Source organism: Lagopus muta, chromosome 2 (assembly GCF_023343835.1).
Source record: "Lagopus muta isolate bLagMut1 chromosome 2, bLagMut1 primary, whole genome shotgun sequence".
In the NCBI taxonomy this organism is placed as follows: domain Eukaryota; kingdom Metazoa; phylum Chordata; class Aves; order Galliformes; family Phasianidae; genus Lagopus; species Lagopus muta.
The window spans coordinates 57,785,723-57,805,500 of record NC_064434.1 but is presented as its reverse complement, the minus strand read 5'-3'; the positions used below and the strand labels follow the sequence as shown (position 1 = coordinate 57,805,500).

At 40.9% G+C, this 19,778-nt stretch overlaps 1 protein-coding gene across 5 annotated transcripts in view; it reads left to right on the top strand.

The window, feature by feature from the left end:
• HIVEP2 (HIVEP zinc finger 2) overlaps positions 1-19,006 on the top strand; it is a 125,706-nt gene extending 106,700 nt beyond the window's left edge. For all 5 annotated transcript variants that reach the window (XM_048935042.1, XM_048935040.1, XM_048935039.1 and 2 more), the window contains 5 exons: positions 191-345; positions 5,217-5,392; positions 8,233-8,334; positions 8,880-9,790; positions 16,563-19,006. In XM_048935042.1, the coding sequence (XP_048790999.1) occupies positions 191-345; positions 5,217-5,392; positions 8,233-8,334; positions 8,880-9,790; positions 16,563-17,381 (2,163 nt within the window). In that variant the 3' untranslated portion in view covers positions 17,382-19,006. The remainder of the gene's footprint in view (positions 1-190; positions 346-5,216; positions 5,393-8,232; positions 8,335-8,879; positions 9,791-16,562) is intronic.
• Positions 19,007-19,778: the final 772 nt, after the last annotated feature.

The window sequence follows — 19,778 nt, the reverse complement described above, 5'->3', positions numbered from 1 at the left end:
CACATAAAAATGTATCTAGGTTACCCCCTCTCTTATTCTCCACCAAGTTGAATGGGACAAATTAATTCATTGTCTAGAGTTGCACCAACGAAAGTTTGGCTTTGACCTGAAATGTTAAAAGTACTTGAAATAAAGTGTGCATTTATTGTGTGTTCCAGCAGTAACACCATTCCTTGACTTTGTTCTGCAGATGAAACACGAGCCATTCTTCTTGTTCGGCAGCAAGCTTGAAAAGAAAGTAGTGGGGAATATTATAAAAGAAAGAGTAAAAGGAGACATTCATGGAGATAAAGACATTACATCCAAACAAACTGAGCCGATACGAATTAAAATCTTTGAAGGAGGGTAAGAAAATGCAACTGGAAATTTCAAAGCTCAGCCTGTTGTTTTGAATAGATTTGAAAATGAATGTGAATGAACTGGGATGTAAACAGTCTCCTGTATTTCAGCCGTGTGTTGTAGCACCCAAGCTTCTTCTTGTCTTACGTATATGTCAGTGTTAAACTACAGGATATCTGTGTAGTTACTCATAGTTCTACTATGCTATAGGACAGTTACAGTTTTTGCATCCTTTTAAGAATGCTCACTCTGCATTGTCATCTTTGTTCTTTCAATTATAATTAAAGAAATGCACATTCAAGATTTTGTTATTTTCTATGCAATTGTTTAATAGCTTCCATAAGGACGTCTTTCTATTTTTTGACTTTGTGTGCCTCTGCTTAGGCACACAAATAGGCTCTCTGAATAGGCTAGCTTGGAAAGTTCACTCTTATTCTCGTAGTATTATATTTATTTACTGAAGTTGGATTTGATGATAAAATGAGAGATAGCAATGAAATCTGTTTTCTAAGCCTAATCCATAGATATATCATCTAAGGTTGATAAAATGATTAATTCTACTATGGCTATCTCTTGCTCCTTTGATAATAGGAACAACTAATAGAGGGAAAAAGGAGAACTGAAAGATCATTAGCAATATTTTGAGGCTTATGAAGTCTGTTAAAAAAAAAAAAGAAAGAAATGAACAGTTGTTTATTTCTCTCTAAGAGTATGCTCTAAAATGTAAGATACTGCTTTATTTCTTTTAAAAATTCTGACGTAGTGCAATTATTTGCTGAAGATTAGTAGTAAGTAGACAAACGGCTGAATAAAGTAGTTATTTTTTAGTCTTACCAAACCCAAATAGTCTCATAACAATGTGTTATTGGGATAACTAAGTAGTTAGTGATGGAGATGTGATAAATTTGCACATGCTATTCCTTCTCTCATATTTTTGTACTCTAAAAGTTGTCCTTCGTACCATCATGTAGCTTGATTCCCCTTGGACAATGTCCATGAAATAAACATTGACATTTCTTTCTGGTCTGTAACAGTGGAAGGGTAGAGCCTACATCTTACTTGAAAGACTGAAAATGTTATTTTGAACATTATAGTTGGTATGCTGGCCCAGACACAGAGCCTGGATGTTTTCTGTGGCTGTACATTTTTCTAGTACCCAAGTCAGTATGTTGGCTGCATCAGAGCGATCCAAGTTCAGGGATGACCCTAAGTTTTTAAGAAATTTAAAAAGCTATTACTTGAATTCATGCCCACTTTGAAGTATAAGATTTGCCTGCTTCCCACTCTGTATCATTTCTGAATTTGGATCACTCAGCTGAAGATAGCTTGCGCTGATGTAAGCTAAATGATGAGAGGTCGGAAGGATTAAAGTGTGTTAAGAAAAGCAACTTGTAGGGGGATTCAGATCAGTGCAGCGTGCAACGGATCACTCTATAAAACTCCTCTACGGTCTAACACCTTCTTTATGAAAACTTAGTGTGTTATTCACACCATCTTAAGTTTCCCTGTACACCAACAAGGTCTATGAAACTATTTGTGTAAAAGAATATATTTCATGTGTCACTTAGGTGTATCTCCTAGTATTACTTGGCTATGATTACTCTCCTTTCTTGAAATAGAACAAAAAGAAAGAAAACTTGATGTGCACATTAATTTCTGGAGTTGGGAGGGCACAAATAATTGGTGCAGTATGCTTCTCTAATAGGAGCATATGGCCTTCATATGTAGCTTTCTATAGTGAATGAGGTGATATAATGTTAATCAGTCCACGCTTTCCTTATAGATGAACATTTTAATATTCATTTTACTGGAATTGTTTGTGGAAGGGGATTTATTCTTTTCATTATTTTGGTTTTGGTCATTTGTTCTTTTAAATTGATCTAATATTCTTTACATGTAATAACCCTGACTTCTATTACTTTCTGTTCTGACTAATCAGTTTGTCCTCTTCTTCAGGTTTTAGTTTATGACTTCCAAAAGCTAGCTTTTTAAGATGAGTGGGCTTTTTTGCTTGCTTGCTCTTGGCTGTTTGTAGAGCTGTTCTCTTCTTTCATCAAGCTCATATTTGCATCACCTGAGCGCACAAGCAGTGCACTGAACTATGCATAAGATGTCTGTTGTGTTTGTTTCATCTTCTCTCCCCTAGACAGATAAGCACAAGTGGCAATATCTTGTTTCAGCAGGGTGTTTTCATTCATTTTTCATTTGTCCTGAGGAGTGGATTTGCTTAGGGCTCTTGATTATTTTTGTACTGTGAATGCAGAGAGAGCGATTCAGAATTCACAGCTGAGGAAGACTTGCAGTCATCACAGTTTTCAGTTTCTGGGAAGTTTGTCTTTTATACAGGAAGGTGTGGTCATGCAGCTGCTCTGTGCCAGGGCAGCAAAGTGCTTGTATGTCAAGTAGACTAAAAGTGAGTTAGGTAGGGCTGGGAACCAGTGAGAAGCTGAAGCAACAGAATGAATGGAGTTCAGCAGAAAAGCAGATGTCACAGAACATCACTTACCACACTAAAGCCAGTCAAGAGCTGTTTGTAAGCTGTGCAGCAGAAGGGGTTTTGAAGTAGGAACCTACCAACAATATTATCACCTCTGGTGGATGGCTTGATTCAAATGAAATGATTTGATTCACAAAATCTGCTTTCCATCAACTATGACTGCAGAACCCTGGTGGGATATGAAAGAAAGTCAGCAATTTTAAATTCAGTGCTTGCTGCATACTGCTAGTTGCTTATGGTGTGAAGCTGAAAGAAAGGAGGGATAAAGCAAATGTTCCCACTCATCTGACATCTTGCTTTATTATGTTATCAGTTTACAGCAATAATGCACACTTTGCTTGTGTTTCCTCTTTTATATCTATCAGTAATAGACATTGATCATTGAAAATCCCCAATAAAATAGCATTTCAGTTAGATATTTTAGGACTCCAAGGCTTATGAATACTTTTAACTCTAGCACCTCATTAAAATCAAATTCAGAGCACCTGTGACCATAGTCACATGAAAGTTATGTAGTGGGAAAGGGAAACTTGCTGAAAAATTTGAGAGAAGCCCAAGTTAATAGTAAGATCTAATAGTTCATAGTGCTAGGAAAGTATTTACCATAGATTCAAACTTCTTGTGATTCAGCATTTAGACCAGACCATATTTACATGTCCAATTTATGTGTGTCGTTTTTGTTACAGTTTTGATTTGGTGGGACATACTTAGAGAGTCAAGATCAATTGTGCTCAAGAGCTGTGCATATGAATGACAAAGAGATGGTTGTTGTCTAATTGACTTTGTGCCCAGTGGGATCTGAGAGTAGCAGAAGCTGGTGGAGTGAGGTCAGGCAGAAGACCAGCAGAGATGGAGCTACAGAAAAGCAGATGTAACACAGCATTTTTCTTAGCATTATCAATCAGGGATGATTTAGTATACTCCATCCCAGCAAAACTGGACAGCAAGGAACGATGAAAAGCAGATAACATGGCAGTCTTTCAAACAATATTGGACATTTGTTCTGTCTGGGAGAAGGCCTGAAGGTGGCTGATGAAGTAATGGATAGAGAGATAGCTAGGAGTTGTTAGCACGTGAAAACAAAGGAGTTGCTGTTTTCAGTAGATGGTACAATGGACATGAGAACAAAACAGTGTTTCATGCATTTTTAAGATAGCTGCAGTATTTATATTGCCAGTAATATTGTTGAACACACAGAGGTGTTCACCTAAGAAAAGCAGACTTGACAAATGTTTCAGTGTAACCCTCCAAATTGCCACTTGCTTCTGATAGTTATCATCACATTAGCAGAACTTTCACACAATCCTTTATTTATCTAAAGTACTGACTGTCAGTACCAGTGATGGTTTGTGGGATTTGCATCCATGATGTGTCTGAAAGTACTTTGTGCTGCTTAGGAGAGGACAGTGAAGGAAAAAGGAATTGAAAATTATTATTTCTTGGTTCTTGCAATTTCTGAATTTTACTTCAGGGTACTGAGGATAAAGTTCTCCCTCTATGGAATGCCCACTAACTTCAAGCCTCAAAACAGCTGGGGCAGATCCCTTCAACTCTTTTAGATTTCAGTATTATGAGTTTATCATAATAGTAAATGAAATGTGCAGGTTTGTATCGATTTGCATATCTTAATTGTTATCTAACAGATAATGTAATCAACAAAAATAGCACTGAGTGCTTATGCCTGTGCTAAGAAAAATTCCTTTTACAATGTTCTGCTAAGTAGGCAGGTTGAAAGTTTCCCATTTTGTTTCTAGAGCAGCATGTACCGTACCTGCATGAGCTCAACACAGTGTTCTTGGAGTGAGATCCATGTTTAGGAACTTCAGACATGAGTAGTGTAAATACATACATTCTTGCTAGCTATCTGCATTCCCTTTATGTTTAATAGGGGAAAATGGGCATTTGCAGGATGTGATTTATCTGATCCCAAGGGATAAATCAGATAAATACATTTAAATGAGTCAAATTAATTATACCACAAAAGAGCTCTGTTTTCAGTGGTGGTAGATGCCCACATGGTTCAAGACTACAGATAGATTAAATGAACCCAATCTGCAGATTCATATACGAGGCTGCGCTTTGTCTACAGGAACGGTGGCTAACCTGTTTCGTAACAAGGTGTTTGTAGCATACCCATACCACAGCTCTTCGTTCTCACGTTGTTAAAAAAATAAGGTACACAAACACAGTGAGACTAGTGCCTCCCCTGTGAAAGGGAAATGCTTTGTGCGTTTCGGCTTGAAAATTCAGCAGTTCACATGAACTTCAGTGGCAGTTTTGTGGTGAGATATAAAATCAGGATTGGGTGCATAGAGATAATGTTTGTGCCTGCATGTGATCTAGCGTCTATATGATTTAAATACTCATTCTCTTTCAACAGGTATAAATCAAATGAAGACTATGTCTATGTCAGAGGACGTGGCCGAGGAAAGTATATTTGTGAAGAATGTGGAATTCGCTGCAAAAAGCCAAGCATGCTCAAAAAGCATATCCGCACTCATACTGACGTCCGGCCTTATGTATGCAAGTTGTGCAATTTTGCCTTCAAAACTAAAGGTACTTGACCCTTTTTCCTGAACTTTTGCCACTTCACAAACAAATCTTGAGATATTTTGCCATCTGGGAACCAAGCACCCTCTGCATTGAAGAAAAGAATTTTCTTTGAAACCAAATGACTATGTTTATGGATACAGGACTCCGTGACAGAGATTGTTCTTTTCTCTTGAATTTATCCAGGGATATTGTGAGACTTAGAGACTCCTTGGATAGCTTCATTAAGAGCTGTGGGCTATGACCGGTCCAGTTTTCTGGAGATAAAATATAGTAGCTAAGAACTATCCTCACAAACAATACTTTTGCCAAAGTTGTTACGTGGTACAAATTTAACTGCAACAATACCCAAATGCTACTACACAAGTACGCTTAGTATGACACAGTGTAGAAGAAGAGCATCAGCTAGTGAGGAAAACGTGCCTTCACATGATTTGCAGGAGGTCGGTTTCAAGTTTATGATTAATGTATGTCTCCCAGGTGGGCCACTCCATCCACTGCAGCATTAATTATTGATAGAGATCTGATATCCTGCGTTCACATGTATTTATCAGCACAGAAAAAAAAGCTTTCATTTGTCACCTGATGGCCATGGATCGTGATATTCTTTGGAATTTGGATTTACCATGCAACTGTCTACATAAAAGAGGAAAAACTCTCTTCTGCGGTAGCATTTCTTTGTACCACAGTCCAAACAAGCCTTACATTCTCAGTTTTTTTAGCTTTGCTCTGACCATGAAGGGAAATTGGTTCTGATCCTATTGTACTGTATTTACTTGAAGGAGAAGAGAAGAAGCTGAAATAAATTTCTACTGAGATCCCAGTGCAACTTCATGGCTGTGTTGAGGAATGAGGATTATAATAGTTTCCATGACTCCAACACTTCTTCCTCTACCAAAAATGGGCACAGCTAATAGATGGCAGTAGACCTATCAATCTAGTTTAAGATGAGAACTTTGATGGGGGTGTAGAGACAAATGGAAGTAGCTGCATTTGGTAGTCTCTGTGGTCTATCTGTGGAGCTGTTCTTAAATCACTATTTACATTTGACATTGCAGGAGAAATGGGTCTTTAGGAGAGACATAAAGGGAGGATCGTGGTTTTGCGTGGTTTTGCGGCTCTGTTCAGAGAGAACATTCCAGGCGGAAGAGATGGCATGGAAATAAATGTGAAATTGCTTGCTGAGGCTGGCATTTCTGGCAGAGAAGAAGAAACAGGGAGGAGGTGGTGTGCTGTTGCACAATAGGGGGATGAGTAGGAAGAAACTAAGCCTTCAAAGTGCAAGAAGTGTTTAACTGGTGTGTTGCTGCTCATGGACAGTTGTCAGCCTCATAAGTATTGTAGCTATTTTGCTGAAGACAGTTGGGGACAGACCTTCAAAGTATTTAGCCACATAGAAGCATCAAAGGCTGAGATAGATTTTTCATGCAGTACACAGACACCGTAAGAAACTTACTGAGAAGGGAGCTATATGAACTACCTAGGACTGAAATCAGAGAAAAGAAATTTGTGAGCTTCTAAGCACACCTCTGCTGTCTCAGAGAGTGATGCACTGTTCCTGCCATTTGGAGACACCGGTCAGGGTCCCAACAGCAGCATACGTACACTCACAGAGTGCTTTTCTTTGAACTAAGAAGTGCCATGTCTGGGTTGGCACTTTCCCAGTTGTCTGTTGCAGATGTGACTAAAGTGGCTAATGGATTAGACTGATACTCTCATTTCTCTGGCTTGTGCTTTTTGTGCCCAGGATTCTTTGCTATGGAATGTCCCCTGGGGCCATTCTCAACCCAGTTGTCTTATCTGTGAAAAAAACAGACGAAGACAGACACTCCAGAAAGTCAATAGTCTAGTGTTAGATTGCTCCCTCATGGGAGTGGGAGATCTGATTTCAAATCCCTGCTGTGTCTGGTTCAGATCCATACTCCAAAGCAGGGAGCTGAACTTGGATTTACCACATCCCAGGTGAGTGCTTTCAGTACAGCTCCTCTCTGATCAGAGATTGCAGCCAGTAAACTTGCACTGAGAAATCAGGCATAAGTGTCTTTTCGAGGGATACTGCTGGTTCAGCAAATGCCTTCAGAGTACTGAATGTTTGGAAACACATATGAAGTAAGTGGGAGAGTGCTTAGCTTGTGAGTGCCACTGTGAAACTGACTGAACCCTGAACAACAGTGCATTGTTGTTCTTTAATGTCCAGGCAATATATAGTTATCACAGACACTAGGCCCAGGGATAAATAACTGCCAAAAGTGAGTTTTTGAGTTTGCTGGTACACCTAAACGTCGTATGGAAGAGTGGAGAGGTGCCTATATACCTCTCTTCTCTTCTCTTCTCTTCTCTTCTCTTCTCTTCTCTTCTCTTCTCTTCTCTTCTCTTCTCTTCTCTTCTCTTCTCTTCTCTTCTCTTCTCTTCTCTTCTCTTCTCTTCTCTTCTCTTCTCTTCTCTTCTCTTCTCTTCTCTTCTCTTCTCTTCTCTTCTCTTCTCTTCTCTTCTCTTCTCTTCTCTTCTCTTCTCTTCTCTTCTCTTCTCTTCTCTTCTCTTCTCTTCTCTTCTCTTCTCTTCTCTTCTCTTCTTTCTCTTTCTCTTTCTCTTTCTCTTTCTCTTTCTCTTTCTCTTTCTCTTTCTCTTCTCTCTCTTCTCTTTTTTTAAGATATAAAAGCCCATTCTCATTAAAACAGGCTCTGGGCAATGAGCCAGATGAGTTCAGCCTTGTCTGTTTCACTGTTGTTGTTTGTTTTTAAACTGAAAACAGGATATCCGCAGGATAACTGAGTTATACACCAAAACTTCACTTTGAAAGTGATCTTTGCTGCTGTCAGTTAATTAGATTCATTTCTGATCCATAGGAAATCTGACAAAACATATGAAGTCTAAAGCACACATGAAAAAATGCCTGGAGCTTGGAGTATCAATGACATCTGTAGACGATGCTGAAACTGAAGAAGCAGGTATGTCAGAATGATTTAATTTAGTTGGAATGGCCTCTGGAGTATGCAAATGACTCATTGCATTTTCACATAGTGCCTGGCATGGGAAAATGTATTAAGAGTATTTTGGGCATTTTTTAATTATGAAGCATCTAGCAAACAGGAAGTATAAAAAATAAATCTGATCTGTTTGTCTATAGTATGTTTTTTGTGATGCATCAGGAAGAGCTAGAAATAGAAATGTGTCATCTGTCTCATACAAAGTACCAAATATTATCAATTTATGTATGAGGGATGGTAACATTCAGTGAAGTTACAAGGGGGGGTAGGGTGAATTTTGTTTGTAGGGTGAATTTTGTTTCATTTTCACAGGACAGAATTTGGATATAGAGTTTTAAGGCTTATATATATGAAAAAATACATTTTGAGACTGTTGGGAATGGCTTTATTTAGCCATCACAGATGAAGATCATCCGGCGATGGCACTAGGTGTTCTGGTTGGGGTTGAATGTGACAGAAGAAGTGTGGCATGTGCTTACCGTTTTGATTTGCTATGGCTTTTTCAGAAAACATGGAAGACATGCAGCAGGAGACAGAGAAGAGTAGCAACCTGGCAGGCCTGTCAGCAGAGCATCAGTTTTCTGATGCAGAGGAGTCCGATGGTGAGGATGGTGATGAAAATGATGAAGATGATGAAGATGAGGATGACTTTGATGATACTCAGGGAGACTCAACACCAAAAACTAGATCAAGAAGCACTAGCCCTCAGCCCCCTCAGTTCTCCTCCCTGTCGGTGAACTCAGCTGGGGCATCACAGGGGGCTTCCCCCGAGGGCTCCCTTTCTGTGGGACACTCCTCCCTCATCAGTTACTTGGTCACTTTACCTAGCATTCAGGTTACTCAGCTTGTAACATCAAGCGACTCCTGTGAAGACTCACAGATGACAGAATATCAGAGGTTTTTCCAGAGTAAGAGCACCGATTCAGAGCCCGACAAAGACAGGTTAGACATACCTAGCTGCATGGATGAGGACTGCATGCTTTCCTTAGACCCCAATTCGTCTCCAAGGGACCTCTCACCTTCCAGTCAGCAGTCATCCCCTGGCTATGATTCTTCACCATATAGAGATAACTCACCAAAGAGGTATTTAATGCCTAAAGGAGATTTGTCACCCAGAAGGCATTTGTCACCCCGGAGAGATATATCACCCATGAGACACCTTTCTCCACGGAAGGAGGCTGTGCTGAGGAGAGAGTTATCACCAAGACGGGACGTTTCACCAAGACGTCACCTATCACCAAGGAGACCAATGTCACCAGGGAAAGATGCATCTGTTAGAAGAGATTTGTCTCCTAGGCGAGAAAGGAGATACATGGCCTCGGTTAGAGCGACATCTCCCAGGAGGGGCTTATACCATAATCCAGCGTTGCCTATGGGTCAATATTTGCAGTCTGAATCTATTCCAGTGGGTCATTCAGTAAGTATGAAAGAATATTTATTCCTGTTGTCAGAAATGATGGTCCTGCTTAATTTGTGCATACTATTTTGAAGAACTTTGCTGTTTTGTAGAAAAACAAAGCTTTGAACTTGAGTGGGAAGTCCTGGAGTGAATGCAAGACTTTTGCAATAAACAGGGACCGAGTCAGGATGCTGATTCAGTTAGACACAGTACAGTCAGCCAAAAGGTTGAACCTTCACTTGCTACACATCAGAGTAACTCCATTAACTTCAATGAAATTAGGCTGGCTTACATTAACTGCCCCGGCTTTATCTTTAAATGGTCCAGGAAGCTTACATGGTGTGTGTGGCTTGTTACTGCACTGTAAAACCTTTTACCTCCCAGACTGTCAGATGGAATCAAGCCCAGATCAGGGCTCAAGACCTTGATACTTCAGTATGTTGCCCATCCCTTATGTATTGCTTAATGCAATAAAAACACTAAAGTAAATGGAAATCCTTGGAAAAGCAGGGTGCCCATCTAAAACAGGACCTGTGGCTGGAGTGTAAATAGTATTATTTTGTGACAGGAGCAGACAATTGTATACCAGCAGAAAGCACCATCACAACTGTCTCTTGGCAGAGACACCACTGTCTAGGTGGAAAAGAAAGTATACAAAACTTGCACAGCTGCTGTTTGTGCTGTTCTGTTTCAGTAAATAAACTCTCAGAAACTGCTGACTTGGTGCTTTTGACAGGCCCTAGCATTCGCAAAGTTCCCTCCACAAATAAATTTGGTCTTTAGAGTTAGGAAATGGCCTTACTGTGTGTGCTTTTTTTTTATTTATGTCATACGCTTCCTTCATCATGTTTGCTGCTGCTGCTAGCCTCTCACTGTGTGCCTTTCTGGGCAGTGCGTGGATCCAACTTGGGTGAGCTCTGACAGGCTGCCTCCACATCAGACAGGACTCTCCTGCCCTCCTCTCCATCACCAGTCTTCTTTGCTGTTTGTGTAGTCACAGTTCTTCTCTGTAGGGAAGATCAACTGAACCCTGAGCTTATGAAATTAGTATCTCCAGGGCTCTAGTGCAGATTTCTCTGCTGAGACAAGCAGAGGAGGGTGGGCTTGGGTTGGTTTGTTATTGCAGCTCAGCAGAGGTGGCTGGAAACACAGACAGTACTAAGAAGCACTAGCCAGACAGATCCAAAAGTCATCCTGGCTTTTCAGGAGAATTAGGGTAAGTTGCAATATTGAATGAATCTGCACATAAGTGAAAGTAACACAAGTCTGAGCAACCTATTGAAGAGCCTCTCTTGCCCTTGGCCAGAGCCTGCTCCATCTCCCTGTCACCAACTGCTTCCTCTAGCAAGATCTTCCTGACCTCTCACGTGTTCTCACTCCCTCATCAGGGATGTGGGATCATCAGATGTGATGCCATGGTTTGCACTGTTGCTGGGGAAAGAAGCAGAAGGGGGGGGGGGCTTCCTAGGCTGTCCTTAGAGAAGGGAAGGGTATGTTGAAACCCTGCTGCAGTTTCACAGACACAGTCTTTACAGAGATGAAAAACAATGCAAAGCCAACCACCAGCCTCACAGACAAAGCAAGGAAGCACAAAAGAAAAGATAAATAACCATCAGTTTAAGAGACATAATGCCGTGGTATCAAATTCAAGGAATTATGTGGGATACTACAGCTGACATTGTACAGAGAGTTCAAGTTGTAATGTCCTCCATGAGACATTTCCACTGGCATCCTGTAGTAGAGATCTTGGATGTGTGGGGATGCTGGCAAAAGGGTATGGAACAGTCATTCTTTGGCAGTGTGACAGTTCTTGCTGTAATATTTGCCTTGTGTGTTATACACACCTTCCAGCAAGGCGTTTAGCACATCGTAAGGACTCTTTTAGCACTCTTAGCTCCTTCTTTGGAAATTTCTCTTCGCCATACCAGATGGACTCTTTACACTTACCTTATTTTTGAGGTATCAGACATTTGTCCTACAAGAAAGCAGTGATAAATCAATGGCATGTTGATATTTAGAGAGAAACCCAAAGCTCAGTATAGTCACTGAACCCTGAACGTATGTGTCACCGGAAGCAGAGCCTGGTCAAATTTAAATGAGGAAATTAGGGATGAGGATGATTATCCATCTAACAAACACTGTGAAGAAGGAAAGATGGATTCTTTATCTCTCTATGTCTTTCTAGGAGATGCACTTTAGCCAAACAGAAGTTGAGTTGAAGTGAAATGCATGTTAATGTGTGGGAAGACAGATAACACCTGAGTCTGAAAGCTGTTAGAAAAGAAAAAGGAATAAAGACTTTTTTTCACTTTCAGAGAAGTGAAATCCAGCAAATAAGGACATAATTTGCAACTGCATCACCGATGCAGATGCCAACTTGCAGTGCTGCTTTCTGTTTCAGAGTTGCATTGGATTCCTAATGCAATCCTTGCAGAAATTAGAGTGCTTTTGTATTTCTGGTGCCTGAAGTTACCAGGAAAAAAAAAAAAAAAGAGTTTTATTTCTTCTCCACTGCAATTAATTTACATATTTGCTCTAGACTGTTTGGCCAGCGGTGATCTGGTTCCCCCTCTTGTTTCTTCCCTTTGAATGTTTATGCTCTTTGGTGGTCCTGTGCAGAGAGCTAGCAAAGTGCTCTGGTATTGGAAGTACCATGTGGAAAGCAGTTGAAATTATTTCTTTAGGAAGTGGAAAAAAGCATGGGAAAATAAATAATAATACAGAACTTTTTTTTTTTTTTTTTCCTCTGGCAGTTAATAACAAGAAGCTGCCTTGCAATAGGATACTCTCTCCAAAGTAGACTAAAGCTAGTGCACCTTTGGCTTTGGCAAGTTAAATTATTGTCTGTAGATTGAAAGGCAAATCACCATTACTCTCTAAGGATCTATCTCAAGATCTTCTCTTCTGTCAATGCCAGAGGTTTTTTTTTTCTTCTGAGCAGTCTGGCACTTACCAAAAAGGCTCTGATTCTTCTCTCTAGTTATTTTATCCTAGACCTGGGAGAAGGAGGAGAGATGGGATATTCTGTTCAGTTCAAGTGCATCTCTGTTACCCTTTTTAGTTTGGATCAGGAGTGTGCTTTGGAGATGAATGTCTCTATTGTCATATTTGTTGTGCTTTGACTCACATTTCAGAGCATTCTTGGAATAAGTGAGCTGAATATTATTTTCAGATGACATTAAACTGGAGAATATGCTCAAGGAATGCATCAGGTGTACTTAAACTGTGAGTGGGCATTCAAATGATTAAGAGACTACAGGATTTGTCCAGAGTAACTGTGCCCTCCAACCTGACAATTCATATACTGTGAATATCAGGTTCATCATCAATGGTTGCATTCTGCTCCTGCTTTTCCTCACTTCTGGTATACCCCATTACTTCCTCATATAGACCAGAATTTTTGCCTCTTCTTTAAGTCATGAAGCTGAATTTACCTTGTTGTTAGTAAAACATACTTGTCCCTAGCAACTATTTTAGCTTCTAGAAGTTAGTGCATTTTTTCCCCCTTGCCAGTTTTCACAAGCAGTTTCTGAAAATAAGAAGTTACTGTAGCATGCTTTATTGATATGAGTTTGCCTGCTTAAGTTGCTTTTCTCTTTCCTTCGTTTTGATGTCTGAAGCCTGATCTATTCAGAAGGGCTGAAGGGAATTAGGCATCACCGCTAGAAAATCATTATGACCCAAGATCCTTTGATCATCCTGGACATATGGATATTAAATCCCTTCCTGAACTCTGAATACTGTATTGTCTTGAGTGAAATACATTCCTGTACAGAAAGCTAGCATAAAAATCCTAAAGGTGAACTGTAAATAGGTCCACGTATGTGCATGTTGTCTGCAATGGTGCATTCTCAGTAGGACTACAAATTGACTTGATCCTGAAACTGAAGTCCACATAGATTTTTAGTCACTGTATTAAGTATCTGTCTTTTAGAAGGCACATGGAAATTATGTTCCTCTGTAATTGAATTTCCCCATTGAGTTCATTATTTTTTGTTTTTTAACTTTAAAAAGTCACGAGTACTTTAAGATATGGTAATCACAGTGATTTTTTTTCACCTGTCATCTTTTTGCAAGCTGTGGTCTGAGGGGATCTGGGGCTGCCAGGCTTTGAAATGTGATCTTCCTCTTAATTCCCTATAGTCTGTTTTGGATAATGTACCAGATACAGGGTAAACCCTGGCTTGTCCATTAAGGCATTCTGGGATATGTGTGAAGTTGGCTATGACTTTGCACTGGGGTGTGTTGTGGAAGTCTAGCTTTATGACCAGGCTAAAAAGTTTACTGCAAAGCTCCTAAAACTGTTTGGAAAATTATGTATCACCTGGAGTTGGAGGGAAATATGCTTACCTGCTACAAATGAGAACTATTAGAAAATGAAATGGGTCCCCTATGCCTGACAAATAGAGGAACTCATCTCACTGAAATTATAGGAATCCACTCTGAGTATATAACAAAAAAACAGTGGCCTTCTGCACTGCAGTCAGTGATGGAATCTAATATTGTAAACAGAATCAAGTCTTTGGGTTTCCAGGATATTTGCTAAAAGGAGAAAAATCTTCTAATATTCAGTCTCTTCCCTATGAATGTGCATGTGTGTATGACAATGCTAGATATCTGTAAAGGATGTATTAATAGGATGAAAGGTACAACCACTTCAAAACTCATCTGCCAGAGTTAGAGAAAGATAATCCTGTGTGTGCTCAGCCAAGCTTGGAAGGCATCCAGTGGACATGCACACACTGTCACTGTCTATGTAAAAATTAAGCATGAGAGACATATACTGGATGATAGCGCTGATGTTGGGGCATGTAGCAGTTTCTATCATGTTAGCCACCTCTATCTGACAAGGACAGGCAGACATCCTACTTCCTTCTGAAACTGTGGCGGAGTACAATGCAAAGCCAGTGTCCTTCTCGATTAGAAATTTGAGTGTGACTAGGTTTGTTCTTCTCCTTGTTTCACTCCTTTTCGTTTGGTTGCTTTTGCTCTATTTCTCTTGGCCCAGATTCACATTAGATGCATTAATGATAAATGTCATGGTTTAGGAAACAGCCAAGAGGACGGCATGACTGAGAAATGGGTTGACAGAGGAAAGATGGGAAAAAAAAAGGGGGCAAGCAACTGTGCAGTGGTGAGGTTAGCGATAGGAAGGACTGACAGAGTAGGTGAACTATGTCTTGTGGCTTGGCAACTCGTTTATTCTGTAAATTTTTCCCCATTCAGCAGTACAGTGTGCTGTCACTGTGCTTTCTTATGACAGTTTCTCTTTTATGAGACTTGAGTGTCTCACTTTCTGAATAGGAAAATTCCCATAATTAGATTATTCTCAGAATAATAACATCATTTAAGTTTGAGTCTGATGATTATGGGTCACCCTTCCTGTCTCAGCGTTGATTTATATTAAACAGGACAAAGCATCTGAGCACAGTCAGATTCAGCCGCTGGGTAGCACAGAAACTGAATCTTTAATTGCCCCCTAAACCCATTCCCCAGGATGGGATCAAGAGGTTGCTTAATGCCTTGGAAACTAGGATTTCCCAGCAGTGAATTGCTGCCAGTGTGGCACATTGGCATGTAGCAGCACAGTCCCCAGCTGCTGCACAGGGACTTGGGGTGGTGGCACAGCTCTGGGGCGACCAGTAGGTGTTTGATCCATTTGCAGAGCAGAGATGGGTAATTTTGCTCGTTTAATTTCCTATGGGTGTTCCTGTATATTGTGACCACATCCCACGTACAATTATGAAAATGTCATCCTGCACTTGTGTCATCGTTGTTTTGCTGTTTGACAATAAATGCTACTTAATCATCAAGCAGAAAATAAAATTTAAAAGTTAAGAATGAAAAAGAAGAAATCCATAAGCCCAAGATGTGTTTAATACTGAGTGAAGATGGGGCTATTCATTTTATCAAGAGAGAAACTAATAGGAAGACACTGAAAAATTCAGTACAGTGTGATTTTTTACTACCCATTACAAAATCCCTCCTTCTTCTCAGTTCCCTTAAGAGTGAGTGAGTGTCCCCACTACAGAATCATCACTTTCACTCACAGTTAATGCCTGCTCTCTTGTTATTATTTATTGTTTATGCTACAGATAGGCCAAAATGATGTTCCATTGTGTTAATGACATGAGAACTTGAGTTCTTTGCACAGAGGTGTTTGAACTTCCCTGGAAATACTCATCCTCTTTAGTCAGTGAGGTGGGTGGGAAGTATGGGGACGAAATGCCTTCTCTGGGGTTTCAGAGCACGATCTTTCAGCAGACAGAATGCTTGTACATGCAGTAAGGATTTTCCAATACTGATGGCAGACAGGGAGCATTCCAATGTGCATTTCTCTGCAGCAAAGCCCCAATACCCAGTGCAGGCTGCCAACACCAGTATAATTTGCACAATTTGCCAAAACAGAGGGTAAGATGGATGTCCTGGCCAAATGTGTCCTGGAGAATGAAACTCTATCTACCCCAAATGCTCTCTGCAGTTTCAGTTGAATATAATGCTCCTCACTTCCTGACCTAAATTGCCGCATTGTGTTGCTGAACACTTAACTAGCTGCTGCATTTCACCTCAGAGGCAAGAGCCCTGTAGGGCTGAGCTAAGCAAAACCTCCTATGTAGTTTGGATAAGTAATTAGTGGAGTTCTCCAAACGCCTTGGGATCCATCTGGATGAAAGGTGCTGCATGAACAGGAGGCCACGCTGCAGAGGAGAGCAGACAGGTGGTTTGGCAGCTTGGCAAGAATTTTGCTAGCGGTGGCGCTGATGTTTCTGTTGTTGTTTCTTTGTTACAGAGGAAGGGGTTGTCTCAGGGGCCTTACTTCAGCTTGTATGGAGAAAAAGGAGCTATGGAGCACCACAGGCCTAGCTTGTTCCCTGAAGGTCCGAGCGATTATGTCTTCAGCCACCTTCCACTACACTCCCAGCAGCAGATCCGAGCACCCATCCCCATGATGCCAATCGGGGGCATCCAGATGGTCCACTCAGTACCTGCAGCCCTTTCAGGTTTACATCCTCCGTCCACTCTGGCCCTGCAGAGGGAGGGCTCTGAGGAGAAGCAAAGAGGACCGACAGAAACCCTCACTCAAGAGTCACGCGGTGTTTCCAAGCACCACGAGAAGCGTACCTCTCTGCACAGCTTGCACCCCACCGCTCCCCCCAGCACGTCCTCCTCCCCGTTGCTGTTGCTGACACAGAGCACTTCCGAGGACAGTATAATAGCGACGGAGAAGGAGCAGGAGGAGAACATACAGACTTGTACGAAAGCCATAGCCTCCCTTCGAATCGCCACAGAAGAAGCTGCTCTGCATGGGGCGGAGCAGCCGCAGAGGCCCTCTGAGCCTCACCAGAAACCCTCAGAAAGTGCACATTTTAGCATTAAACACTTTAGTGGATCTGAGCCGGGCCAGGCCTGTGCCTCAGCCACCCATCCTGACTTGCACGGTGATGAACAGGACAGTTTTGGTACATCACAGACTGCACTAGCCCATCCCACCTTTTACAGCAAGAGCTTTGTGGACATTCGACAGCTGGGCTTTCACAGCAGGAGCGAGCCCCCGTCAAGCACACAGGAAAGAAAAGATTTGTCGTCTGAGAAGAGCAAGCCACATTGATCTGAGATGCATGGAGACTTTCACCCATACATTTACCCCACTTTTTTTTCTAGCGATAGAAGAAGTATTCAACTTTACAGCATGCCTGTTCTAAGTTACAGTAGTTTGCTATTATATATACTTTTGTTATATCAAAAGAATTAGATAAAATAACAAGTCATCATGAACCTGACCAAAACTAAATTTGAAATTCTTATTGGGTCTGGTACTTTTAAATTGTACAGATGTTTGTGCCTTTTCTTTACTTTGCTTATATTCTTATAAGCATTTTTTTAGCAGTAATTTGTACATATTTTAGAATTTGTGTATCTGCTTTGTAATAAATGTAATTTCTTTCCTTTTTTGGACACTTGGATCTAAATGATGTAAAGCAAAACAGCATCAATATATGTGAGGTTGCACTAAAACATATTTTTATATTGATTAAAACTGAACAGCTTTTATGTACAGCTCTGATTCTGTAATACTAATATTTATTTACTTTGTTTCATAAATTGTAAATTTTTTTCTTAATGTTGTGGATTGCTTTTCTATGTGAAGCATGGGATTTACTGTTGCGTAATTAGAACAAAATGTATATTGTAAAACAAGATATTTAAACTAGAGTATCTTATCTTATTCTGCACTTATGCATTAGTTAAAAAAGAAAAAGATAAAGGAAGTATCAGTCAGTTCTTAACTCTTGTAATTTTTTTTGTCTCTTGTTTGCTGGATTGACTATAACTTAAGTGCTGATTGTGATTTTAAACTGATAGTACCGTAAAGCATTAAAGTAAAACAATGTGCTATTGTGAGTTTTTTCAAAGCTTTATAAAACAGTTATAAATATATTAAAAGTATTTGGTCTTATGTGAACATGTTGATCTAGATGCTCCTTTTAAAAGCTATGGGAAAACATTCCACCCCATGTAGATACGTACAAGTGCATCATCAGTGCTGGCTGCACAGCCCACCCGCAGGTGGGGCACCGCTGGCTCCCAGGTAGGCGGGTGGTCACACCTGGCACGGCCTGCTGCTCCCTCCCCAGAAGCAGGGTTGTGAGGTCCCTATGGCCGCACCGGTCTGGGCTGGAAGCTGGGCCATACAGAGCCACAGCAGTCCCTGGGTTATGAGGGCCTGCCGTGCCTCTGCCCAAGCTGAGCGTGGAGGTTAGGGGTCACGCAGAAGTGCCCCAGCGTGTGAGCTCGGAGGGGAGCAGAAGACATTTCCTCACACCTGAACACCAGCAGCTGGTTACTCCCCGTGAGGGGAGTCTCCCCGTCCCGCAGATGGAGGGGCAGGTGGGCACTTCCAGCTAGGCAGAGGGCACTGGCATCTTCAAGAAGCAGATTAATGGGCAAGAAAGTCACAGTCTTCCAGAGCAGGGTCTCCATCTGGGTGAGCTTTGTTCCAGAGGGAAGTCAGTAGGAGCCTGGGCTTGTGGTGGATTCCCACTACCACCAGCAGCATGTGCCTGTGCGCACACACTCACTCACACACACTTTCACACACACACACAAAAGAAACCAACAATCCGGATTATATTTTGTGCTATTTAGTGAATTATAATTCTGTGAAACCAAGTTTGTATATTGACTTACAATACATTTAAGGAGTGTTCTTTAAAAAGAAATAAATATACAATTACATGCACAAGGTGTCTAGTTTTCATGTGTTCTTTCCATTTTCCAGGTTTATTGGTGTTCCAGCACATTGCTGGAAAGTTTTGTTCAGAAGAGCTACTTTCCTGTATGAGGAGCACCCTTAGCTGTGTGAGTAGCAGCTAAAAGCGTGGATCACGTTCTGGCCGCATCAGATATTATCAATCTGTTTCCCCATTAATACCATGTGGGGGCAGAACCACAGCTGGTACACTGTCATGATTCTAGAACTATGGCATATGACTAGCGGAACACTGTAATGGGCTGCAACCAGTTGTAACCATTAAAGGTTGCTTTCCCATCTCCATCAGCGTGTTCCTACCTTTATTCAGATCATTTTGGTAAGGCTGCCAAGATAAGTGCATGCCAGAAAGCTGGCTCATATCAGGCTGTTGAGAAGAGCTTATGTTGGAGGCGGTGGCTTCTTGGATTGTGCTTCCTTTACAAAAAGAAAAAAATAAAGCAGCCAATTACACATTTTAAATAAACACGTCCTATCTGATAAAAAACTTCTCCTCCTTGGCTGCATGACTGTATTAAGAACAAAACGCTTCACACAGTGATCAGCTAATCAGGTAATCATAGATATCTTATTAAAAGGGAATCAAGCAAACTCCCTGATGGCAAATGATCCATTAACAATGCCTTTATAAGCAACCCCCTTACTGTGGGAGTTACTGCTGGCTTGTTTGATTATTTTAATTAATTTGCAGCTGCAATTTACCATCCAGCTTTTCAGCCTTGGGGCATTTTTAAA